The sequence below is a fragment of the Gorilla gorilla genome, chromosome 5, assembly GCF_029281585.2.
Source record: "Gorilla gorilla gorilla isolate KB3781 chromosome 5, NHGRI_mGorGor1-v2.1_pri, whole genome shotgun sequence".
NCBI lineage: Eukaryota > Metazoa > Chordata > Mammalia > Primates > Hominidae > Gorilla > Gorilla gorilla.
The window spans coordinates 130435686-130463308 of record NC_073229.2 but is presented as its reverse complement, the minus strand read 5'-3'; the positions used below and the strand labels follow the sequence as shown (position 1 = coordinate 130463308).

The 27623-nt window shown below is 37.3% G+C and overlaps 1 protein-coding gene and 1 pseudogene across 2 annotated transcripts in view; one reads left to right on the top strand and one right to left on the bottom strand.

Moving 5' to 3' along the window:
• Positions 1–27623, top strand: part of ATG5 (autophagy related 5) — a 140991-nt gene that overhangs the window by 32102 nt on the left and 81266 nt on the right. For both annotated transcript variants that reach the window (XM_004044467.5, XM_019030082.4), the window contains 2 exons: positions 445–523; positions 13700–13862. In XM_004044467.5, the coding sequence (XP_004044515.1) occupies positions 445–523; positions 13700–13862 (242 nt within the window). The remainder of the gene's footprint in view (positions 1–444; positions 524–13699; positions 13863–27623) is intronic.
• Positions 21438–21593, bottom strand: LOC129534581 (uncharacterized; annotated as a pseudogene).

Here is a 27623-nt window from a genome sequence, read left to right as displayed (position 1 = left end):
TAACCACAGAATAGGTGATTTGCATGCGTTTTAGTTGCTCATCTTGGTTCTTACAGTTTTTTAAAATTTTAAGTTCTAAAAGTAAAAAACATATTTAAATAAATTTACAAAAATCAACTGTCCTTTATGAATACGGGGATGACAATTAGATGCAACAGTACTGTGACATAACAGTTCACATGGCTGATAAAGAATGCCTTTGCCCACAATCCCATTGTGCCTATTGAGGTTTCTATGGGAATGGAGTGGTTAGAAGGAAACCACCTGATGCCTGGAAAGTAGATCATACTAGCCTAGGCACGTAACTATAGAATGTAGCCTTCCTGTGATTTGTGATTAAAGCCCCTGACATTTGGTGTTAAAATAGGTGTTGGAAATTTATTTTGGCGTTGTAGTTATAACTTTAAATATTTATTTTCTCAAAATATACTGTTTCATTTTTAGGCATTATCCAATTGGTTTGCTATTTGATCTTCTTGCATCAAGTTCAGCTCTTCCTTGGAACATCACAGTACATTTTAAGGTATAGTAAATTGCATTTCTCCTTTGTCCCATTTGTGATACATAATAAATAGACTTCGAGTAGAATTTTCTTTTTAAGTGAAGTTATTTATTGCTTTTCCCCTGACACTGTTTTAGTTGCTAAGCTTCGATTAGTATTTGTCTATAAGATACTTTTCAATTTTTTCCTAACTCTTGGCAGAAACACTTAAACTTTTAATATATGAACTGCTTTTCTTTATTAGTGCTGAATACACTTTTTAAAATTTACAAGTTTTTGGGCCAGGCTTGGTGGCTCACGCCTGTAATCCCAGCACTTTGGGAGGCCGAGGTGAGCCCAGGATTTCAAGACCAGCCTGGGCAATGTAGTGAGACCCTGCCTCTATAAAAAATAAAATTTAAAGTTTTGAAAGTTGGTGTTAATTTTTAAAAGTCGGCTAGAAAAAACAAAAATCCTGCATGTAGACGTGGATATGGAAGTACAGAGGGGACAACCTAATACTGTTGAGTAATTCTAAGGCTATTTTGAATGAATTAAGAGAAGGGTTAGGAGATGGAATTCCAAAGATTTGATCTACCTCTGTTTTGAAAAATGTTCATTCCTGTAGTTTTTAAGACCAGACTGAATTTAGTGTGACCTAATTTTGTCTCAATATTTTATGAAGTGATGGTCCCTCATTCCCTTAGCCACCTTGCTTCTGCTCTGTTCCCCTCCCCCAATTCACAAACACCATTTGGTTTTTGTGATTGGAAACACTTATATTAATTGATTACGAACAGTAATTCATTCTCAAATAGCAATGATTCCACCATGTCGGTCTCTTATATCAGTTGATCACGAACAGTGATTCATTCTCAAATAGCAATGATTTCACCATGTTGGTCTCAGGTACTTGAACTGGTCTTGAACTCCTGACCTCAAGTCAAGTGATCCACCTGCCTTGGCCTCTCTCCAATATATTATTGGAGAGAGGCATGTAGAGTTTGAAAAAGTCATTTAGGTGTCTGAGTTTCTTTCCCATCGGGGTGTCCATTCATAGTTACTGCCCAAAGGTTGCTCGTTCATTCTTCATGTGATGCTTTTCCTTCCTGTTTTACTGAATTTGAGTTTGTGGGTCATTAGAGCTTATTTCCATGTACATTTATTATAATGCGCTTTGCACAATACCATGTTATTAAACACGTTAGTTACCAAAGAACAGTACAGATAGAGCACATAGTGTTGGTATGCATGAATTTCATTTACCATGTTACATGCAAAGCAAGGAATGCTTGCATATACAACAATTTAAGTTTAGAGAGGTGTGGAGATAAAACTACTTCAAACATATTAAGGGTAGGGGTGCTGTATTGCCTAATGAGTCTTTTCTGTTAATGTTGGAAGGTAATTCCAATAATTAGATTTTTTGTGTGTGAAAAATAAGCTCTAAAATACTTTGAAATCTATATTAAAATATATCATAGCTGTCTCCTTGTTTATTTATTCACTCATTCATTCATTCAACAAATATGGAGATCCTTCTGTGTGTCGGGTTCCTGAAACCCTTTCAATGGATTCATCAGGTCGAATCTGTTTCCATGATGTAATAATATCAGGATGTTATTGGCCCTTCCCATTGTGTTAACATTTACACTGATAATGCAAAAACAATGGTGGTTAAAACTGTGGGTGCCTTAGCACAAAGCAGGGCATTGTACCTCACTGTACTAGTTGTCATTGTTTTCTTTATAACCACACACTTAACAGTAAAAAGAACACCAGTTTAAGACTTCTGGATGAAGTAGTACAAAGTATTAATTATTATTAATTTTGACTCTTAAGTACATGTCTTTTTAGTATCCTGTATGATGGAATGGGAAATACACATAAAGCTCTTCTGTTGCATGCCAAATATGGTTGTCTTGAGGAAAAGCACTTGTGTAATTTTTTGGTTGCCAGCTGAACTGGCCACTTATTTTTATGAAACACCATTATTTTACTTGAAAGAATGATTGACAGACAAACTGTGTTTGTTGAGACTTTGTTATTTGTTAGACATTTTCTTGAAAAAGAATAAAGTGAACCTCTCACTGCAGGGAAAACAAGTGATAGTATTTGTTGTCAGTGGTAAAATTTCAACTTTTAAGTGAAAATTTGAATTTTGGAAAACATGATGCCACTGTAAACTTGAAAGCTTTATTCTTAAATAATTTTCTGATGAGATTGGTGGTTATTTTAACATCTGATGTTTTAAAAGTTTCATAGTGAAAGGGTCAACATTTGGAATGCGTAAATCAGTGAACATTTCTAGATGACCAGTGCTTGATGTTACAAGATTATGCATGTGTAAAAAGATCCATTCAAAGCGCAACATTAGAATAAGAAATCTTAATGTAACAGAGTATAAAATGTTCATTGGTAATGTTTCAGATTCCACATTATTATTACAATAAACTGGATGGGCATGATACCGCACACCTGCAGTCCTGGCACATTGGGAGGCTGAGGCAGGAGGATTGCTTGAGCCCAGAAGTTTGAGACCAGCCTGGGCAACATAGACCCCATCTCTACAAAAAGTTTAAAAATTAGCTGGGCGCAGTGGTGTGCACCTGTAGTCCTAGCTACTTGGGAGGCTGAGGCAGGAGGATCGCTTTAGCCCAGGAATTTGAGGCTGGAGTGAGCCATGATCAGACAACTGCACTTCATCCTGGGTGACAGGGCAAAACTCTCTCTAAAAATAAATGAACGAATGAATGAATGAATGAATGACAGGGCAGACTCTGTATCTAAAAATAAAATAAAATAAAATAAAAATAAAATAAAATAAAATAAAATAAAATAAAATAAATAAAAGCCAAGTATGGTGGCATGCACCTCTAGTCCCAGCTACTTGGGAAGCTGAAGTGGGAGGATCACTTGAGCCCAGGAGTTTGAGGTTACAGTGAGCTGTACCACTCACAGTGATTGCACTCTATCCTGGGCGACAGAGTGAAACTCTGTCTCAAAACAATAATAATAATATAATAAACTGAACTTGTTAAATTTGGTGTAGTATTGAAGAATATCCACAAAGCCAAAAAGGCTATTAAAATACTTCTTTTAAACTACATATCTTTGTGAGCCTGAATTTTCTTTATATACTTCAACCAAAACAACATATTGTAGAATATTGAACATAGAAGCAAGTTTAAGGTAATCCATTGGTTGTCTATTAAGGCATTAAAGTTATTTGCAAAAATACAAATTAGTGCCAGTGTTCCTGTTTTTTTTGTTGTTGTTGTTCTGGGAAATATAGTTGATTTTTGCGGAAATAAAATTTTAGTGTTAATGTGTAGTGGTTTTATTCTTGGTATTTTTAAGTGAATTAATGTTTTTTTAAATGTTTCAGCTCTAATTTCTAGTGTAAATATCAGTAATATAATCCACATAAATATAAACTCTTTGGGATCCTTAGTACGTCATACATTTTCTTCCCAGTAGAAAAGTTTATTAGCAAATAGAAAAAAGAATCTTACAGTTACTAAGGAAATTACAGAGAACATTTAGAGTTTGTTCAAGCTATCAGTGTGTTTCTTTCAGCTGTTCTTACTTATTCTTATCCTGGCCTGTTAGAGGAAAGTTATTGCCCAGATTTTTTTTTTTTCTATATATACTAAGTTCCATTCATTTAGGGGAGCATCAGGACCTAGGTTACTTCAAAGGTTGTCTTCAGATGTTTAATTGATAGCTTGTACTGATTGATGTAGGCCTGCCTCTATTGTACTGCCTTATAGATTTTTGATTGATTATAATGAAACTGGGTAAGTGTTAATTTTCAGGCAGAAAATCAATGCTTTTAGTGAGGAAGTGGTTTTTAAAGTTTGTAGAAAATAGTTTATACATTCAACAGATTGGATGTATTGAGTAACAATTTTGTGTCACTTGGTGTGTCTGCATTTATCTTCTGTGATGTTGTATTGAGTATGCCAGATAATGTTGATGTTTTAACCAGACTTCTTATAATTTTTTACAATTGTTTTCAAAGGTAGTAATAGATTTTGATTAGATTTTTTTGTGCAATATCAAAGCTTCTAAGAGATCCTGTTGCCTCTGCCACACACACACACATTTGGATCAGTAGTTCAGACTAAACTCTTCAAAAAAACACTGTTAAACAGTTTTCAAACAGACATATTTCCTCTAATTTTTAACTGACTTTGATGTTTGTGATTTGTATATGTTTATAATGTTTATAATAAATGCATTTTAATGTCTACAATAGTGATTTTCAAACTTTAATGTGCTTTCAAGTTACCTGTGTCTTGTGCAGTTTCTAATTCTGCAGCATTGGGTTGGATTCAGAGAGATTCTGCATTTCTTACAAGTGCATAGGTAATGCTATGATATTGTTCCACCAGACCACATGTTGATTAACAAGAGTTAGAGAACAATGAAGATCTAAAAGTTAATGGTAATTGTCTGTAGAACCAAAAGCTTTTAAGGGTGAATCAGAAAATTAATATTTTTATAGGCATTTTTGTATTTTCTATTTTCTGGGAGATAAATATAACTGTAGAGTGTTAATTGCTTTATAACATATAGATTTGGATGTATGTTTTGTTTACCAAAACAATGAAAATGGTACCTTCTTCAAGCTTTTCTCATTAGTTTTTAAGGACATTTTGATTCCTAAACTTGGTGAGACTACCAAGAAAATTATCTCATTTCTGCCTCCCCAGTTTTTTATATTAAAAAATTTAAACATATATTAGAAAAATTAATTGTGCGGCAGGGCAGTGACTCACGCCTGTAATCCCAGCACCTTGGGAGGTGAGGCAGGTGGATCTCGAGGTCAGGAGTTTGAGGCCTGCCTGGCCAACATGGTGAAACCTTGTCTCTACTAAAAATACAAAAATTAGCTGGGCATGGTGGTAGGTGCCTGTAATCTCAGCTTCTTGGGAGGCTGAGGCAGGAGAATCGCTTGAACCTGGGGGGCGAAGGTTGCAGTGAGCCGAGACCATGCCACTGCACTCCAGCCTGGGCAACAGAGTAGACTCCATCTAAAAAAAAAAAAAAGTTAATTGTGGTCCAGTGAATACTCATAATACCTTTCACTTGGATTTGCTGCTTTTTAACATTTTGCCACCTTTGCGTTTTCTCTCTGTATTTTTTTCATTAATTCTATAGGCATGCTGCTTGCAAAGCGACATTACAGTTAAAAGATTACTTACAGTATGTAGATTTTTTAAAATTAAAAAAATTTTTTCTCTGTCCATGTTGAGAATAGTGCATGGAATTTTTAAAAAAGGAGTTAATGTGATTCAAAAGTTTAATGACATCAGGTGAAAATAATGGGGTCTTTAAAATGCCCAGTTCTGTTGCAAATCCTAAATAAAGTTTAATAGAGTAAACAAATCCTATAAAACCTTGGTGTTTCTCTTTCTTCCTCTTGGTAACATGGTGCTGATTTGGTGCGTTTTGGTTTTGAGGAGAGGAGACATTTTAATTTTGAATGTTGACAGCAATTATTAGGGGTAAGAGCTCACATTTGTTAAGTAAAATAAGATCAACATTCAGATAAGTGCTTATGTGCTGAACTCTGCTGAATGCCAGAGATAACACAAGTTAGGTTTTTGAACCAACTGTCTTTCAAGCACAACAGGCAAATCCTGTTTTGCTTACCATGCTTGAAAAGGCCCTGCATTGGTCCTGACTGTTCCTTGAGTATTTTTGTGTGACTGAGCAAGCTTCTTTTCTGATGGACAAGTTTTTTCTTGCTAGGCCAAGAGCCACTGTGTTTCTTTGAAGGAATTTATCATGTCCCTCCTTCTGTTATGTGTTGTTGACATAGGTCTATGGTAGCTTTTCTTTCTTGAAGTTCCTGAGTGTATTTCATGGTCTCTCCTTTGCTTCTATCACTGCCTGCACTTCCCAGTTATAAGTGTTGGTAGCTGTTTTATAGTATCTATCAATAGTATGTTGTATTAGTTATCTACTATTGTCTGACAAATTACAACCAGCTTAAAACAACATTTGTTCTCTGACAGTTTCTGTGGGTCAGGATTCTGGGCATAGCTTATACCTGGATCTTCTGCCTAGGTTATGAGGGTGCCATCGGGGTGTTGGCTGGGCTGCGTTCTTAACTGGAAGTTCAACTTAGGGAGAATCCACTTCTAGACTTAGCTTGCTGGCAGAATTCATATCCTATGGTTGTAGGATTGAGGGGCCTATCTTCTTGTTGGCTGTCAGTAATAAGCTGCATTGGCCACCTAAAGACCATGTGAAGTTCTTCTCATGTGGACTTTCCCAACATGCCTACTTGCTTCAGGGCAACAAAGAAAGTCTAGAGGTAGTCTGGTAGTAAGACAGAATCTTACTGTATAACATGACTTAATCACTGGGGTAACATCCCATCACCTTTGCCGCATTCTTTGAGTTAGAAGCAAGTCACAGGTTCTGCCCACATGCAAGGGGGAAGGGATTATAGAAAGATAGGAATACCAGGTGGTAGAGATCATGGAGGGTCATGCAAACTTAGAACTTTATGAAGTAAGGCTTGTTTAGTCATTTATTCATCAGATATTTATTGATGTTAACATATACTTTTAGCCGTGACAGAGTAACTGGTATTTGAGTTTTCCTCTAGTCATCAACAATTAGAAAACAGGACCAAAAATATGAAATAGAGCTGTTTTTAGCACTGAACCTTAGAAAGGGAACAAACAAGGTGAGCCCCATGTGCTTTGAAACGGTTGCCTGACGGTGGTACAGAGAGTGGAGCTCAAGCAGAGCAAAGAAGTTCAGTTGAGCTGAGGATGCACAAATTGGAGTTCTGGGCTGCTGAAGTGGTTGGAACTTGCTAGGCAGGGTATCAGAGAAGAAGGAGCCAAAGTGTACGTATATGTTCTCCCTGGGTGCTTGGCTGAGGCTTGGGTTGCACATGCATAGCTAATGCTCTGCAAGGTCTAGTAGATAGTGGATGTTGTAGGGTTAAGAGTGGACAAAAGATACTGAACGTCTTATGATGCTGGGAAATGTTGGATTCCAGCTCATTCAAAGTGGAGAGACATCTGGCTACATACTAGGCAGTTACCTGAGATGCCAGAAAGGCCATGATTTTGGAATAAGGATCATACATCAGAGCAGGAGTTGGCAAATGTGGTCCACTGACTGTTTTTGCATGGCCTGTGATATAAGAGTAGTTTTTACATTTTTAAGTGGTTAGAAAAAATTTTAAAAAAATATTTTGTGACGTGAAAATTGCATGAAATACAGATTTAGTGATGACCATAAATAAAGTTGCATTGAAATGCATCCACTCATGGAAATTCATATACATATTGTCTATGAATGCTTTGCGGCTACAACAGCCTAGTTGAGTATTTGGGATAGAGACTGTATGACCTGCACAATGTTAGATATTTACTGTCTAATCCTTTACAGAAAGTTTGCCAATCTCTATTGCCAGTCTTTAACCCTAGAGTAAGAGTTGCTCTGGACCTGCCTTTTTAGGATTAAGGAGAGCTGCCAGTAAGTTAACTGCCAGCCAGAACAAAACTTAGCATCTTAAAGGAAGACAGTATAATCTAGAATCCTTACAACATATTCACAGTGTCCACCATACAATCAACAACTACTTGACTTGTAAATAAGCAAGAAAATATGGTCCATATCAAATAAAAAAAAATTTTACTCTCAATAGAAACTGACCTAAGAGAATCCACATCTTGGTACTACCGGAAAAATGAATTAAAGCAACTATTATAAATTCAGTAACTTAAAAGAAAAAAATCACAAAATTGTAGAACTGCTTAGAAAAATATCTGAAATGAGGAATTTACTACATAGGCTTAACAGCAAATTAAAGATGGCAGAAGTAAGGTTCTTTGAACTCAAAGACAGATCCATAGAAGTTACCCAGTTTGGAGAATAGAGAGATGGAAATTGGTATAGAGGAAAAACAGAGCCTCTGGGATAATATCAGGCAGTCTGCATGTAATTGGATTCAAGGAGAGGAGAGAGAATGGGTCAGAAGAAATATTTTTAAGATATAATGGTTACACTCCTCAGTGTCAAAGCTATAATAATCAAGACTGTGTGTGGGGTGCCTACAGAAAGGGAGAAAATATTTGCAAATCATATACTACCTAATAACAGTTTAATATACGGAATATGGAAATAACTTGATAATAAAAAGAAACCCAATTAAAAATTAGTCAAAGGATTCAAATAGACATTTCTGTAAAGAAGTTCTATAAATGGCCAGTAAACACATGAAAAGATGTTCAGCATAACTAGTTTTTAGGGAAAAGCAAAAAAAAACAAAACAAAAAACAAAAAAAAAAAACCACACAATGAGTTACCCCTTCACGCCCTCTAGATTGGTTATCATCAAAAAGATGATGTACAAGGCTGGGTGTGGTGGCTCATGCCTATAATCCCAGCACTTTGTGGGGATGAGGCAGTTGTATCACTTGAGCTCAGGATTTTGAGACCAGTGTGGTCAACATAATGAGAACTCATCTCTACTAAAATAATATTTTAAAAAATAGCCTGGTGTGGTGGCATGTGCCTATAGTCCCAGCTATTTGGAAGGCTGAGGTGTGAGGATCACTTGAGCCTGGGAGGAGCAGTGAGTCCTGATGGCATGTCTGCAACCCAGCCTGGGTGACAAAGTGCAACCCTGTCTCCAAAAAAAAAAAGCAAAAAACAGACAACAGTAACACACGATGGAGAGGGTATAGGTTAATTAGACCCTTCACACGTTGCTGATGAGAATATAAAATGGTGTAGCCTTTTTGGAAAGCAGTTTGGTATGTCATCAAATGATATACTTACCACATTACACAGCAGTTCTATTCCTAGTAATATTCCCAAGATAACTGAATATGTAATTCTGATATGCAAAATAGGGAAATAACTTGTGTCCACACAAAAGCTTATACATGAATGTTCATAGTAGGCAAAGTGGAAATAACCCAATGTCCATCAGCTGATGAATAAACAAAATACTGTATGTATCCTTACAATGGAGTATAATTTGGTCATGAAAAGGAGTGAATTACTGATAATATGCTACAACCTTGAAAATATCATGTTAAGTGAAAGAAGACACAAAAGACTGCACATTATATAATGCATTTATATTAATTGAATAAATAACTTTGTGCCAATAAATTTGACAGATGGACAAATTCAATGAAAACACAAGTCACCAAAACCGACATAAGAAATAACAGAAATGAATAGCTGTTTATAAGTAAATTTGATTTGTAATTTTAAAAGCCTCAGAGAGTAAAACACCTTGCAAAGATCGTTTCATTGGTGAAGTCTATAAAATACCTAAGAACTAGTCGGGCGCGGTGGCACATGCCTATTGTCCCAGCTACTCAGAAGACTGAGGTGGGAGGAACGCTCGAGCCCAGGAGTTCTGGGCCGTAGTGTGCTATGCCGATTGAATTTCCACACTAAGTTCAGCATCAATATAGTGACCTCCTGGGAGCAAGAGACCACCAGGTTACCTAAGGAAAGGTGAACCAGCCCAGGTCAGAAATGGAGCAGGTCAAAACTCCCGTGCTGATCAGTACAGTACTGGGAGTGCACCTGTGAGTAGCCACTGCACTCCAGCCTGGGCAGCATAATGAGATCCTGTCTCTAAAACTAAAAATAAAATAAAATATTTAAGAAATAATATTACAAACTTTACAAGTTTTGTTACTCTGTACAAACTTTTTCCAGAAATGAGACACTTACCAACTTGTGTTAGAGGCCAGAATAACCCTGATACTGAAACCTGATAAAGACATTAAAAGAAAATTATAAGCCAGTATATTTCATGATCATGGATGCAAGAGCCTTCAACAAAGTACTAGCAAATTGAATCTCGTAATAATTAAAAAGGATGGTACACACCATGACTGAGTTGAGTTTATCCTAGGAGTACAAAATTGATTCAACATTCAAATCTCAATCCATGTAGGCCAGGTGCAGTGGCTCACGCCCGTAAACCCAGTACTTTGGGAGGCTGAACCAGGAGGATTACTTGAACCCAGAAGTTCAAGACCTGCCTGGGCAACATAGGGAGACCTCATCTCTACAAAAAAAAAATTAAAAAAATTAGCTGAGTGTGGTGGTGTACACCTGTGGTTCCAGCTACTCAGGAGGCTGAATTGGGAGGATCGCTTGGGCCCCAGAGGTTGAGGCTGCAATAAGGTGTGATTGTGCCACTGTGCTCCAGCCTGGGTGGCACAGTGAGACCCTCTCAAAATAAAAAAATCTCAATCCATGTAAATCACAGAATAAAATAGAAAAATCAATAGATACAGAAAAAGTCATTCATGGACAGAATTTAATACGTATTTGTCATCAAAACTTATAGCAAGCTTAGGAATAGAAGGGAATTTACTTAATTTGACAAAGGATAGGTATGAAAAGCCTACAGTTAAAGTCATGCTACATGATGGTTTATTGAATGTTTTACCAAACTAAGATCAGGAAAAAGGCAAGAATGTCTGCTCAGTGTAAGCACTTCCATAATGCATCGTATGTGTTCTTAACTTTGCTATTAAAAATTGTACAGTAAAAACCACAGGACTTATGGAGGAAAGGGTTACTTCTGGGGCAAAGGGTTAGGGGCACAACATCCACAAACTTACACTGATAAAAAAACAGGAACCTAGTAAAAACCATACCACAGTTTTACACAGGTAAAATGTATGAGAAATGCATAAATACTACAATATATGGCATTTCATGTTGCAAAGACTGGAACTTTGCTTGCAGAAATGGACATAGAAGACTTGCGCCATGACAGGTGAAGTGAAAGGAGGATTTTCTGGAATCGGACAAGAAATTGTAGCACCTGATGTAGATGAGTACAGCTCATAACATGAATTGAAGTAGCTGGTCCATTTTGGAGGTGTGCACATGTGTGCATTGTATGTTTTCCTAGCTGATTGGTTTAGCTAGGTGAAATTTTCTGTTCACCTAGCAATTCTTGTGAACAGTATTTACATATGCAACCATAAAATTCACATTATACTCAACTTGTTCTCTAGTAGTTGCTTTTAAACAAATGCAAAAAACTTAGTTCACAGAACATATATGAATTTACCAACAAACATATGAAAAGGCACTCAACATCTTTAGTCATCATGGAAATGTAAATTAAAACCACAAAGAGACATTACATTACACTCACTAGAATGACTAAAATGAAGAAGATTGACAGTAGCAAGTTTGAGGACACGGAGTAACCAGAACTCTTATACATTGCTAGTGGGAGTGTAAAATTGTACATCATGTTGAAAAATAGTTTGGCAGTTTTTAAGTAAAGTTAGAACATACGCTTACTCTGTGACCCAGCATTTCTTTTTCCAGCTGTATACCCAAGAAAGATGAAGACGTGTCTATAAAAGACTTGTGTATTAATGTTCATAGCAGCTTTTTAAATAATAGCCAGTATCTGGAAACAATCCCAGTGTCTATTAAAAAGTTTTTAGATACAGATTGTGGTGTATTCATTAAATGGCCTGCTACTCAGCAACAAAAAGGAATTAATTACTGATATGTGCAGTAACAGGAATGAATCTCAAAAATATGCTAAGTGAAAGATACTAAGTTACATAATACTGCAATTCTGTTTATATGACATTTTATTACAGGCAAAACTAATCTGGTGTTATGTCATTATCAGTAATTTCTCGGGAAGGGAATGAGGGAACTGACTGCAAAGGGCACAGAGGAACTTTTGTGGGTGATGGTAATGCTGTACACTTGGGCTGACAGTTACTCATTGTCAGAACTCATTTAATTGTACTCTTGATTACTGCATTTCACTGTATGTGAATCATAAGTTTGACTTTTAAAAAAGTTTATTGAGAGAGATGAGGAATAGTATCTTTAATCACTTTCAATTAATTCCTGCTTTCCATCAGTGTTTCATAGTCACTCAGGAGCTTCTTTCTTTATCTTTTCATTTCATTCTTTTTATGAAAGCTCCATGACAGGGTTAATTGAATGTTGTTTGTGAATACAGTAACCGGAGTAGGCTATAACTAAATGCTATTTTTTTTTTTGCCATTTTTAGCTCCTTTTAAATTTATTAAAGGACATATAGGATAGTAACTTTGTAAAATAATGTTTGAATATAATGATTATCTTAAATGTTTAAGTCTTTGGAGGAAGTGATATTGTACAGTGGTTAAAATGTAGGACTTGAGTCAAATTAGCCTTAAATCCTAGCCCCATGACTGTCAAGCTGAATGACACTTGTGACTTTAGACATTCCCTAAGCTTTAATTTTTTTATCTGTAAAATAGCAATAATAATAATGTTTACCTCAAGTGTTGTGAGGATTAAATAAGATAATCCATATAAAAAGTTTTAATACGGTGTCACAGTAAGTGTTCAGTAACTGTTAGCTGTTATTATCTTTTTTTCAGTGAAAAGTGCATCAGTCGTCTCATTTACATAACTCCCTATATGTCCAATGATCATTGCTTTAGCTGCCTAAAAGAATCAGTGAAGTTATAGAGTGTAAATTTAGCTATTTGACTTTAAAATCTACTTTTTTAACAGCTTTATTGAGGTCTAATTGACTTACAGTAAGCTTAACCTAGTCAAAGTGAATAAGTTTATGCCACAATTTATATGTTCATTTACCTGTTGATATTTAGATTTGTTTTCTGTTTGGGGCTGTTACAAATAAAACTATTGTGAACATTCATGTAGCAAGTCCTTAAATGGACATAATACTTTTTTCTTTTCTTTCCTTTTTTTTTTTTTTTGACATAATACTTTCATTTCTCTTAGGTAAATGCCTAGTTGTGGAATGGCTGGATCAGATAGTAGGTGTCTGTTTACTCTTCTTAAGAAACTACCAGACTTTTCCAAAGTGGTTATACTATTTTACATTTCTGTTAGTAGTGTGTGAGGGCTCCATTCCACATATTTGCCAATACTTGGTATGGTCAGTTGAAAAGCTATTTTTCAGATTATTACCCTTTGATGCCTTTTTTCATGTTGTTATAAAACACATAAGAATTATTTGGGAAAAGTACAAAATGGGCCAAATAGCTAAAGATTTTTAAGTTAAATTTTAAAGTATTTTGGGTTATTTCAGTGCTAAGAGATAGTTTACTAGAAATATTGAAAAACTGGGGGATATAGTTCTCTTTTAAGAGGTTAATTTTGTAACGTGTGTATCCTGTTTTATATGTGTATTTTTTCCTTTGATAGAGTTTTCCAGAAAAAGACCTTCTGCACTGTCCATCTAAGGATGCAATTGAAGCTCATTTTATGTCATGTATGAAAGAAGCTGATGCTTTAAAACATAAAAGTCAAGTAATCAATGAAATGCAGAAAAAAGATCACAAGCAACTCTGGATGGGATTGCAAAATGGTAAGTATAATAGTGTTTAATTTTAGAATACCACTTTATAAAGTATGATACAGCCATAACCCTGTGAGTAGTTGATACATTTTAGAATTGGTGGTACAAGTTTAAATTGTAGCCTCTGTGCCCAGATTTGCACAGAAGCTACTTTTAGTCATCCCTTACATTCTGCTCTTTTGGTGTCCCTCTGTTCATGGATTCTCTAGCTTTAGACTGATTGCTTAGCCCCTAACATATGGCATATGTCATATAAACTTGGGTATAGCTTCTGAAGGAAATGCCATTACTCTAAGGATGTGGTCTTTATTCCTTAGTCATGACCCTTCTGTGGTCACAGTGGAAAATTCTGGGTGTGTACAAAGATACCTCCACTTGTGTGGGGATTGAACTCCAACCTCTGCTTTCTCAGGACAGTAGACTTGCTTTGTGCTTCAATTCCCTTTCTCCTTGCTGTGGTTTAGAAAATACTCCCAAGGAAAAAGCTAAGTGGAATGTGGTGCTCATCTCTGTATCCCTCATATTTTGGAGAATGTAAATAACTCTGTGATCTTGCCTGCATTGATCACCCTCTATTGCCTTCAAACAGTTATTTTATGTACAGATAGTCCTCCCTTTCCATGGTTCCAGTATGCATGAATTTCAGTTATCATGGTTTAGTTAAGTAACACCAGGTCCCCAACTGTATGGTTCAAATTTCAATTACCATGGTATATTAACCGCAGATAATTACATAAAATGCAAACTTTATTGCTAGTTTAGTCCAGGAATCATTACATAACAACAGATGAGCTTATGATCGGTGATAAATTATGTCACTTCTTTCCATGTCTGTCAGTGATTGGCCTCTCTATGTCTGTTATTCATTTTACCCACAGATAGCAAAGCACATAGTCGTGTTGCCTCCTTGTCTCCAGCAATAAGCGCATGTAACATTTTATAAAAATGGATAATTGAAAAAAGGGAATTGGCCAAGAGAGATGTGAATCCAACAAAGAAACAAACTGATAATGTTGGGAATGAAATTTGAATAGAAAGAAATGGAGTTATGGAAGCAATAGCTGACTTTGGAAATGTTGACATGGCTGTCCTTCAAGAGACAGATTATGCAGCCAGGGGAACTTACTGAGGAACTTATATGCAGTAAAGGTGAACTTATTGACATAAATAAGGAAAGTAGTTGTGACAAAAGGATGAAGATGTCCCAAAGGAAGTGATGCTATAAAAAACTTCATATTAAAGGAACTCTCAGATATTTTATGACATTGAAATACAAATAATAAAATATTAGAAGTTGATTAAAATGTAGAAAAATGACTTCAGTTCACCAAGGCATGGGAAAGATGCTTGCCCATAAGTTATATGTTGAGAAAGCAAGCACTCTTCAAACTATAGTTCTTAAGTTTTTACAAAGAAATAAAACATTTTTGGCTGGGTGTGGTGGCTCATTCCTGTAATCCCAGCATTCTTTAGGAGGCCCAACTGGGAGGATCACTTGAGGCTAGGAGTTGGAGACCAGCCTGGGCAACATAGCAAGACCTCATCACTGCAAAAAAATCTAAACATTAGCCAGGGCATGGTGGCATGTGCCCACAGTCCTAGGCAGGCTGAGGCAGGAGGATTGCTTGAGCCCAAGGAGTTCAAGGTTACAGTGAGCCATGATTGTGCCACCACACTCCACTCTGAGTGACAAAGTGAGACCCTGTCTCTAAAAAAAAATAAATAAAATTTAAAAATAAAACAGTTCTCAGTGTTTCTAATGTGTTAAATTATAAGTACTAAATAAATATTAGGATTTCTTTTAACTTATTGTTGTTCAGTATACATTTATTGTGGTGTTTTGTTTTGTTTTGTTGAGACGAAGTTTCACTCTGTCACCCAGGCTGGAATGCAGTGCCACAATCTCAGCTCACTGCATCCTTTGCCTTCCAGGTTCAAGCGATTATCATGTCTCAGCCTTCTGAGTAGCTGGGATTACAAGCATGTGCCAACATGCACAGCTAATTTTGTGTTTTTAGTAGAAACAGGGTTTTGCCATGTTGGCCAGGCTGGTCTCGAATTCCTGGCCTCAAGTGATCTGCCCGCCTTGGCCTCCCAAAGTGCTGGGATTATAGGCATGAGCTACCACGCTCAGGCTCTAGTGTATATTTATAACCAACGGTAAGAGTTTTTAATGTTTTGACAAAATTTTTTAAAGATTGTGGAACAATCGTAATTGTCCTCATTAGTTATTAAGATCACTTTGCTTAGTTTCAACTTGCATGATTACTTCTGCAGTCCCATCCTATGATGCAAAGTGAGGGCATGTCCTGTAATTCCTGTGTCTTCAACAGTGTTTTTGGCCAGGGAGTTAGTCCAGTAGATGTTCTTTCATGGCAATGACTAGAATAAAACAGAAGAAAACCTTCACCTGCCATAATTTTTAAAAAACTGTGATCTAGTTTTAACTTTTGGACTATGCTATTACCACATCAAATGGGTGTTTGTAGGTATTTAGTATTTGTTAAACTTTCCTTTTACAAAATTTAGGGCATTTCTGTGGTATCAAGAGCAAGTAAGGCATGCATTTTATGACAGTGTATACTGTAAATTACATTTTTTCATTTCTCATTTCTTTGTTTTAAAATTTTTAGATTTTACGGAGGTTACATGGAGTCACTCCTTAGTTTCATATTTATACATCTGGCATTTCTCAACTAGGTTATAAGCTTTGCAAAGTTAAGCACTAGGCCTCTTACCACATTTTTATTACTGAGTTCACAAATTCTTATTAAATGATTACAATAATTTACACCTCCTTAAGAAGGTGTAGTGCCTTGTTTCTTGCTGGTGATTTGAAGATTAAATGATATTTTAGGAGACTTGTAAATAAGAAGATAGCCTAAATAGAAAAAGATGAGGATCGTGTAAAGAGAGAAGGATTTCAGTTAACTTCACAATTGAAGTTAATAATTTAATTAGACAGTTAAGTAGGTGTTCTTAAAGTCTATTGCAAATGGCTGAGTCTGTTAAAAAGAACTCAGGGGTTCAGCAGAGGATTCCAAAACTGATTTAAATGTTTTATTTGGGGCATTGGAAGATTGGGTATGGAGGACAATGATTAAGTGTTAGAAGAACAACAAAGGCCTGGTTTTTAGTTTCAGGTCTTAGTAGTCCTTAGGTCAAGTCAACTGCTTTGAGCTTCAGTTTCTTAATCTATAAAACAAGAGAATATCTGTTAGGTTTGCTTCATTGATATCTGTAGAGGCCTTATGAAACACTAATACAGTTTGTGTGAAAGTATTTGAAAGGGAGTAAAGTGGTCTTGATGAAAAGAGTTAGTGAGAAGTCACTTTTAGATTCCAGGAGAGGGCTGGCAAATATGATCATGGGCCAGCCATCTGTTTTTGTAAATAAAGATTTACTGGAACCCAGCCACACTCATTCACTTACGTATTGTCGTTGGCTACTTTCGGTAGCAGAGTTAAATCATTATGAGGAGACTATGTGGCCCACAAGCCTAACATATTTATTGTCTGGCCTTTTAAGAAAATGCTTGTCAGCCCATAAAAGGTTGGTTAACCAAGCTACAGCTCGTGTTTATCTTTGACCCGAAGTCTGACTCAAAATGTTACACATTCAGAACTGGGTATAACATAATGTAGCTGACTTAGTCTAATAACTGCATTTATTACAATTTTTTTGGGCATAAAATTACTTTTTTTCTATTTCTGCCTTGGCTCATATTGTTTCTTATGTGACTGTTGTAAAGTTTTCTTTATTAAATTTTATTAAATTAATTTTAAAGCGACGTTTGATTAAATCCAACTTAATAATGTTTGGTTAAAAGATACTTTATTCCATTTTGTTTTTGGTTATAAATTATTTTTGTAGCTATTGTGTTTGGTTTTATTTGTGATGATGATGATTAAGCTTACACTACTATAATTGAGCTAACATACTTCTAAGACTGAGTAGTCTTGTGAGAGATCTCCACAGCAAAGTCTAATGAGAGGTATGCTGTGGATACTGGAGTCCTTGGTACTTTATTTTCTGTTTATTCAGAATGAGAATATTCATTTCGGAAATCTTTAGCTTGGTAAATGTTGCTTGTAGAAAATATATTTTGGAGTAAAATGCTGAATGTTAATTAATGTAAATGGGTAAAAGGTGGATGTTTTCTATTCTGTTTCTTTTATCAGGAATACTTTTTTCCCTTTAACTCCTACTGATGCTTTAATGCTCATCTCAGTTGTCACTTTCTATAAGAAGCTTTCCTTCTTTTATTGTTTTAGTCAACAGATATTTATTGAGCACCTTGTGTATATCTGACATTATGCTAGGGGCTAGTGATCATCCAGCACTGATGAAACAAACACGGCTCCTGTCTTCACAGAGCTTTATAGAAAAGTGGAGGCAGAACTGTTAATGCTTTCAACTTTCATGACCTTTTGTCCATTTAGGCATTTTTTTCTCTTGTATTTTATCACACTCTGGTATAGTTATATGGTTTATGTGTTTTGCTGGCGTATCAGTTAGCCTGGTTGGGGTACATCTTACATTTTTGTATCCCCAGCACCTTGTGTGGTCTTTGGCAGAGAGTAGAGAAACTAAATATTAACTGCATGACTTCTTTATTTTATTCCTTTCTAATACTAACAGGAAATAATATTAACAGTTTTTCATAAGTAGTTTCGTATTAAACTAAAGGAAGTGTCTTGTTTGAATTTATTTATGGAATTAGATTTTATGTAGAGTTTTTTCTTCCAAAAGAAGTTTTTATTAATTTGTGAAGTCAGAGATATTAAACCTTTCTGTTAGTGCAATTGTAAATTTCTCAATATTGTGACATAATAGATGGCACATTTATTTCATTTAGAACTGCACTTGTAGATTATAACAGCTAAACAACAGTTTAAACAATTTTTGAATACTTTCAAATGCTAATTTTAATTTCTCAGAACTCTGTGAAAGAGAAATAAAAAGCTTATGAAACCAAGAAAACTCATTTAGGACATACTGTGCCTTTCAGTGTTTTTTTTATGAGTTTTCGTTTTATATATAAAAATATTTAACCTCTCTGAAATAAAGTTAATGGCCACAAGAAATAAAAGAAAGTAGCATTTTTATTTATGAGCAGTTGTTACTACAAATGCAGGCTATTATCTATTTAATATCAAGTTGTTTTTCTTATAAGCTAGTGATTTGAGGAAATCTATAAAAAATGTTTTTACCATGACTTAGTTTCTTGCTTTTCGGAGTATACGATCCAAAAAAGGCGGGGAGGGTTGGCATTAGATACGTTCTGTAGACTTGCAAATAAAGGCAAGGTTTAACTGCTAATATGTTAAAAGTGTACAGTGTTTCTAAAATGTGGTTAGGCTTTTTCAACTAATATTTTAGAGACAATAATTATTTGATAGTGTGCCATTTTAACTTAAAACTGGTTTTTAAGAGGAGATGGTGATTAGCTAATGGTAATTTTATAACAAGTCACGACATTTGGAAAATACTTTTGTTTGGTAGGTAACATAAAAGTTAAATGCAGCCATTCCAGCTCTTTGGAGGTTTGTGTGATATAGACAGGTGGGTTGTCATTGCATTGCCTTGTTTTTACTACTTCTGCTTATAGTAGAATAAGTATCAGACTGAGAAATTATTGTTTTGAGATGGAGCACCAGACCTGATCTATTTATTTATTGCTGTGTCTCTTACCAGTTGTATGATCATGGCAGGTCACTTTTCTCTCTAAGCTGGACTTTTCTTTCTTTTCTTTTCTACCCCTTCCCCAATTCCCTTCCCTTCCCCTAGGCGATGTCTGTAAAGCTGGAGTTTTATTACAAATACGAAGGTGGTAATGCCTCATAAGACTCAAATTCAAGGATTGTAAAGCAATAATCACATACACCTTAATTCTGATGATAGATGTTTTCAGTTCATTTCAAAAGGACTTCCTGGGTGAATAATATATATTGTTCTCCCATCCCCCTCCTTCTCGGTCTTCTTTTTAAGTAGGACTTACTAGGTAGAAGGAAATAGATAACTTTCCAGAAATAACTGTGGTAACATAGAAAAACTACTAAAACAGAAACAAGAGTTTTTAGACTTGATGCAGCTACTACCTGTCTGTGTATCTATGTTGAGTCTTTAATTTCTATGTTTTTTGTTACAGTGTCAGGTTCTGTTGTAGTTGCAGGTGGCATAAAAGTAGATTCCTAAGTAGAACTGTAGGAGGCATAACTACTCTTCTTGAACCTTTTTTCTCATTGAAAGATTGATATTGGATAAGCTTCCTTTTTTACAGTCTTTAGCAAAATTCAGATTTTTATCAGTCTTTGGAACACTGAGATTACATTGTATAAATAAGAGCAAAGAAAATAGTAGAATGAATCTATATCGGTCACTCAGTCTCATCTGTTACCAGTATATGGCCAGCCTTGTTTCATCTATTATTTTTCATTCCTTGTCTGTGTGAGTTTTTGGAAATTTTTCTTTCTTCCATTGCCACAAATATTTCTCACAGATTTTATACTCTCATGTTTAATCAAGTCTTGGAAACAACATTCATTGTCTTTGATCTTCATGGCTGCAAATTCAGTCTTCATTATAGGAGAATCATGCCTGGACCGTAGTAGTGTGGATTAGCTAGCCAATATAAGAACCTACTATGTGCCAGCCTCTGTGCTAAGCACAGGGGACCCTGGGGTAAATATGACAGGCACGATCCCTTCCCTCTGAATGTGTAGGGTAGCAGAGGAGCCAGGCATTAAACAGATCACTTTTACGTAATTGTTACATTTATAACTGGAGTTGTAGAGGAAGGAGGAAGGGCTAGAGAGAGTGGTGTGGTTGTGATGAAAGCTGTTTCAGGCTGAGGGAATGATCTGGGCTAGGTTCAGAAGCAAAAAGCCTACTAAGTTCTGAGAACTGACTAGAATGTGGTGATCAAGATTGAGAGTGGTAAGGGGGTCAAACTGGAAGTCAGGCAGAGACGCTGCCTGTTCAGGGCTTTATAGGCCATTTTAACAATATTGAACTTAATCCCTGGCAGGAGGGATGGCAGAGAGTGGGATGATAGGAGACCAGTGAAACATTTTAAGCAGACCTATAACAGAATCAGATTTCCCTTTTTAAGACATCTCTTTGGCTGCAGTATGGTTAATGAATTAGAAAGAAGCAAATGGGAATTGAAAAGGACCAAGTGGGAGTCTATACCAGTGGTCATATCAGACCAGTGGTCTATACCAGTGGTGATGTGTGTTATGTGTCCTATGATGATGAGTGCCATGAGAGAAAAAGCAAAGGAAGATGAGAAAGGACTTTGCTGGGAAAGGGCATTGTTATTTTAAATAGGATGGTCAGGGAAGTCCTCACTGATTGGATGACATTAAATGAAGACCTGAAGCAGTTTAGGAGATCATGCATATTTATCTGGGATTAAAAACTTCCTAGGCAGAGGGAACAGCAAGAGCAAAGGCACTAAAGTGGGAATATTCTAGGCACTTCCAGAGAACTAATCCTATGCATAGGTTTGAAAAGTGTAGATAAACACAGGTTTTTCTTCAAGGATACCCTTCTCTATTTCCCACCAATTTTTTTTTTTTTAAAGCATTCTGTGTAGCAAAAATGGCACTTGTCTATATCTAGTTCTTGTGGGACGCAAAGCATTTTTTTGGCAGTTGGTTTTATGCTGTTTGCCATTAGCAATTATCATGTCTTGGATAAACCTCATTGGTTATGATATTGCCAGTACACAAAGCTTCGTTTATACTATTTTGAAAGCAATAAAGTGCTGAGAATATTGACCAATTAGAATTGGACCTGTTTACTTTAAGGTGATTAGGGAAGACGTCTGATTATTTTCACAGTCTAGCGGCTAGACAGTCCAAGAGGAAGGTGCCTGCAATTCAGTGTCTGATGAGGGCCCTATTCCTGATTCATAACTATCTTCTCTTTGTGTCCTCACAGAGTAAAAACAGAGCTTTCTCTGGGGTCTGTTTTCTAAGGACAGTAATTCCATTTATGAGGACTCCGCCCTTATGACCTAATCAGCTCCCAAATGCCCCACCACTTTATCTATCATGTTGGAGGTTAGGATTTCAACATGAATTATAGGGGGATGTAAACATTCAGTCCACAATAGGTATGTTTTGAGAAGTCAAAAGAAGATAAGCATGTCTTAGGTGTAGTGACTGAGGAGGAAGTGTGGCCCGAGATGAGTTTGGAGAGATGAGAAAGAACCAAATTATCTAAGGCCTTGTAGGCCAAGGAAAACAATTTGGATTTTAAGCTATTGCAGGACTTTTAAGCAGGGGAGTGATGAGATGTAGAATATGATATAAGAGCTGTTCAATGTAGAATGGAATAGGAGTCAAGAATGAAAGTGGCTCTAGTAATAGTCTTAGGTATAAGAATATGGTGATATTTAGGGTGATGATGGGAGAGATGGAGAAAAGTCAATAAATTTGGGGCTTATTTTAGAGATAGATTGGCAGAGCCTATTGTTAGGCTGGATGTAGAGGATGGGTTAAAAACAAGGAAGGAATTATTCCTGGGTTATGATTTGGGCAGCTGCATGGAGAGTGGTGCTTTATACTGAGATATGAAATATTAGATAATGAGATGGGAAGTAAAGCCTATTTGAGAGGCCATCTTGGAGGCTAAAAGTTTGAGATGTCTAATGAGGCATTCATGTAGAGATACACTGAATTAGATTTTGCTAAAATTAAATATTGTGAGTGTGGGACAGCAGATGGAGAATGCATAATAGACTAGAATCTAATGCTGCAGCTTCTAGTTTCATATTGTGTTTACTTTGCAAATTAGTATAGGAATTTTAGCTTCAGGAATATGGCAGTGAATGTGTCACAGTCATACAAAGCAATGAAATATGGAGCCACCTTATTTATGTTTGCTTTTTTTGTACATATAGCTGAGCTAATTAGGTCATTTTTGTTATTATTATTATTTGCCTGTAGTACGTTTTGCAGGAAGGTAAATAATTCCAACCTGAAACTCTGTGTGTGGCATTTAAGAATCTACAACTTCGTGAGAAAGTTGCTTAAAGCAAATTTGTAACCTGCTTGAGCATTCAATTAAGTTTTACTATGGAACAAACAAGCATTTTACTATATATATTATATATTTTAAATCAATCTCTTGGTGTTCTTTCTGTAATTAAAAATAATGGTGAGATTTTTAGAGTTCATGCATTTGCAGTTTAATATAAAGCAGTAAAAAATTTGCTAAGTTTCTGGAGAAGGATTGCTCCTGAAATTACATGATTTAAGTGAATAAATTAACTTTGTAATAATTTGGATTATAGCCTTCTACAGTGTTTTGGGTAGACTTGGCAGTGAGTATCATGGATAATAAAACTTGGTGAAACATTCAGGCAGTTATTTCGCAGTGCAATACAGATTATACTAATGAGAGGTGACAGCGTGCTGGCAGTCCTCACAGCCCTTGCTCGCTCTCGGCGCCTCCTCTGCCTGGGCTACTACTTTGGGGGCACTTGAGCCCTTCAGCCCACCGCTGCACTGTGGGAGCCCCTTTCTGGGCTGGCCAAGGCCGGAGCCGGCTCCCTCAGCACGCAGGGAGGTGTGGAGGGAGAGGCGCGAGCGGGAACCGGGGATGTGCGCGGCGCTTGCGGGCCAGCTGGAGTTCCGGGTGGGCGTGGGCTTGGCGGACCCCGCACTCGGAGCAGCCGGCCGGCCCTGCCGGCCCCGGGCAATGAGGGACTTAGCACCCGGGCCAGCGGCTGCGGAGGGTGTGCTGGGTTCCTCAGCAGTGACGGCCCACCGGCGCTGCACTCGATTTCTCACCGGGCCTTAGCTGCCTTCCCGCGGGGCAGGGCTCGGGACCTGCAGCCCGCCATGCCTGAGCCTCCCACCCCTTCCATGGGCTTCTGTGCGGCCGAGCCTCCCTGACGAGCGCCGCCCTCTGCTCCACGGCGCCCAGTCCCATCGACCACCCAAGGGCTGAGGAGTGCGGGCACACGGCGTGGGACTGGCAGGCAGCTCCACCTGCAGCCCCGGTGCGGGATACACTTGGTGAAGCCAGCTGGGCTCCTGAGTCTGGTGGGGACGTGGAGAACCTTTATGTCTAGCTCAGGGGTTGTAAATACACCAATCGGCACTCTGTATCTAGCTCAAGGTTTGTAAACACACCAATCAGCACCCTGTGTCTAGCTCAGGGTTTGTGAATGCACCAATCGACACTTTGTAAGTAGCTACTCTGGTGGGGACTTGGAGAACCTTTGTGTCGACACTTTGTATCTAGCTAATCTAGTGGGGATGTGGAGAACCTTTGTGTCTAGCTCACACTTTGTATCTAGCTAATCTAGTGGGGATGTGGAGAACCTTTGTGTCTAGCCTCAGGGATTGTAAACGCACCAATCAGCGCCCTGTCAAAACAGACCACTCGGCTCTACCAATCAGCAGGATGTGGGTGGGGCCAGATAAGAGAATAAAAGCAGGCTGCCCGAGCCAGCAGTGGCAACCTGCTTGGGTCCCTTTCACACTGTCGAAGTTTTGTTCTTTCCCTCTTTGCAATAAATCTTGCTACTGCTCACTCTTTGGGTCCACACTGCTTTTGTGAGCTGTAACACTCACCGTGAAGGTCTGCAGCTTCACTCCTGAAGCCAGCGAGACCATGAGCCCACCAGGAGGAAGGAACAACTCCAGACGTGCCGCCTTAAGAGGTGTAACACTCACCGCGAAGGTCTGCAGCTTCACTCCTGAGCCAGCAAGACCACGAACCCACCAGAAGGAAGAAACTCAGAACATCAGAAGAACAAACTCCAGAACGCGCCACCTTAAGACCTGTAACACCGCGAGGGTCCCCGGCTTCATTCTTGAAGTCAGTGAGACCAAGAACCCACCAATTCCGGACACACTAATATTGTTGGAAAGAGTTCATTAATAACAGTGGATTGTCATGTATCCATCATTGATAAACAATACATTTTTGCATATGAGATTCAGTTGATAAATGTATAAATCTTTATGGATAGGTCAATACTTCAGTTTATACTCTGATTAGTCATCGAAAATATTTTTAGTGACACTTTATAAGAATACAAAGGCTTAATTTTATGTACTTTTAAAATTTCAAATCATCTAGAGTAAAATGACTATCATATCTTTTATATTTGGTCTGCTTTAATGAATTTTTAAAAATATATGCCTTCTAAGATACTGTCCTTTTTTTAATATATAAGTTAAGTTTGGGAAGGTCCAAAAAACTTTTCCTTATGAATGTTGATACACTGTATAGAGGAAATTCAGACAGACATTTCTCTGATCAATGATTCTCACTCTTGGAGTCATGACCTATCATTACTGTTTGAATTTACAGCATGATTCCTCTTTCCTCTTAAAAAAATTATATACACCCACATATATACATACACACTATTATTTATAAACTTATTTTTCAAGTGATTTTTTTTGTTCTGAAACTGCTGCTTTTTTTTTTTTTTTTTTTTTTGAGACAGAGTCTTGCTCTGTTGCCAGGCTAGAGTGCAGTGGCACGATCTCAGCTCACTGCAACCTCCACCTCCCAGGTTCAAGGGATTCTCCTGCCTCAGCCTCCTGAGTAGCTGGGTCTACAGGTGCGTACCACTACGCCTGGCTAATTTTTGTATTTTACTAGAGATGGGGTTTCACCATGTTGGCCAGGATGGTCTCAATCTCCTGACCTCGTGATCCGCCTGTCTCAGCTTCCCAAAGTGTTGGGATTACAGGCGTGAGCCACCATGCCTGCTGCCCCCCCACCCTTTTTTTTTTTTTTTTAAGAGAAGTCTCATCATGTTGCCCAGGCTGGTCTCAAACTCCTGGAGTCAAGTGATCCTTCCATCTCAGCCTGCCAAAGTGCTGGGATTATAGGCATGAGCCACTGCGCCAGGCCTGTTTTGAAACCTTTTAAGAACTTTATGATTCTCTTTAAGAGAATGGAAAACTTTTATTTTATTTTACTTTAAGTTCTAGGATACATGTGCAGAAGGTGCAGGTTTGTTACATAGGTATGCATGTGCCATGGTGGTTTGCTGCACCTATCAACCCGTCATCTATGTTTTAAGCCTTGCATACATTAGGTATTTGTCCTAATGTTCCCCCTCTGCTTGCCCCCAACCCACCGATAGGCCCCCGTGTGTGTGATGTTCCTCTCCCTGTGTCCCATGTGTTCTTATTGTTCAGCTCCCACTAATGAGTGAGAACATGTGGTGTTTGGTTTTCTGTTCCTGTGTTAGTTTGCCGAGGATAATGGCTTCTAGCTTCATTCATGTCTCTGCAAAGGATACAAAATCATTCTTTTTTATGGCTGCGTAGTATTCCATGGTATATATGTGACACATTTTCTCTATCCAGTCTAACATTGATGGGCATTTGGGTTGGTTCCAAGTCTTTGCTGTTGTAAATAGTGCTGCAGTAAACATACATTTGCATGTGTCTTTATAGTAGAATGATTTATAATCCTTTGGGAATATACTCAGTAATGGGATTGCTGGGTCAAATGGTATTTCTGGCTGTAGATCCTTGAGGAATTGCCACACTGTTCCACAATGATTGAACTAATTTACACTTGCACCAACAGTGTAAAAGTGTTCCTATTTCTCCACAACCTTGCCAGCATCTGTTGTTTCCTGACTTTTTAATAATCCCCATTCTAACTGGTGTAAGATAGTATCTCATTGTGGTTTTGATTTGCATTTCTCTAATGATCAGTGAAGATGAACTTTTTTTCATGTTTGTTTGCCACATAAATGTCTTCTTTTGAGAAGTGTCTGCTCATATCCTTCACCCACTTTTTGATGGGTTTCTTTTTTTCTTGTAAATTTGTTTAAGTTCCTTGTAGATTGTAGATATTAGACCTTTGTCTGATGGGTAGATTTCAGAAATTTTCTCCCATTCTGTTGGTTGCCTCTTCACTCTGATGATAGTTTCTTTTGCTGTGCAGAAGCTCTTTAGTCACTCTGATGATAGTTTCTTTTGCTGTGCAGAAGCTCTTTAGTTTGATTACATCCCATTTGTCAATTTTGGGTTTTGTTGCCATTGCTTTTGGTGTTTTAGTCATGAAGTCTTTTCCCATGCCTATGTCCTGAATGGTATTACCTATGTTTTCTTGTAGGGTTTTTATGGTTTTGGGCTTGACATTTAAGTCTTTTTATCCACCTTGAGTTCATTTTTGTATAAGGTGTAAGGAATGGGTCCAGTTCCTGTTTTCTGCATATGGCTAGCCAGTTTTCCCAGAACCATTTATTAAATAGGAATCCTTTCCTCATTGCTTGTTTTTGTCTGGTTTGTCGAAGATCAGATGGTTGTAGATTTGTGGTGGTATTTCTGAGGTCTCTGTTCTGTTCCATTGGTCTATATATCTGTTTTGGTACCAGTACCATGCTGTTTTGGTTACTATGGCCTTGTAATATAGTTTGAAGTCAGGTAGCGTGATGCCTCCAGCTTCGTTCTTTTTGCTTAGGATTGTCTTGGCTATACAGGCTCTTTTTTGGTTCCATATGAAATTTAAAGTAGTTTTTTTGTAATTCTGCAAAGAAAGTCAATGGTAGCTTGATGGGAATAGCATTGAATCTGTAAATTACTTTGGGCAGTATGGCCATTTTCATGATATTGATTCTTCCTATCCATGAGCATGGAATGTTTTTCCATTTGTTTGTGTCCTCTCATTTCCTTGAGCAGTGGTTTGTAGTTCTTGAAGAGGTCCTTCATGTCACTTGTAAGTTGGATTCCTAGGTATTTCATTGTCTTTGTAGCAATTGTGAATGGGAGTTCA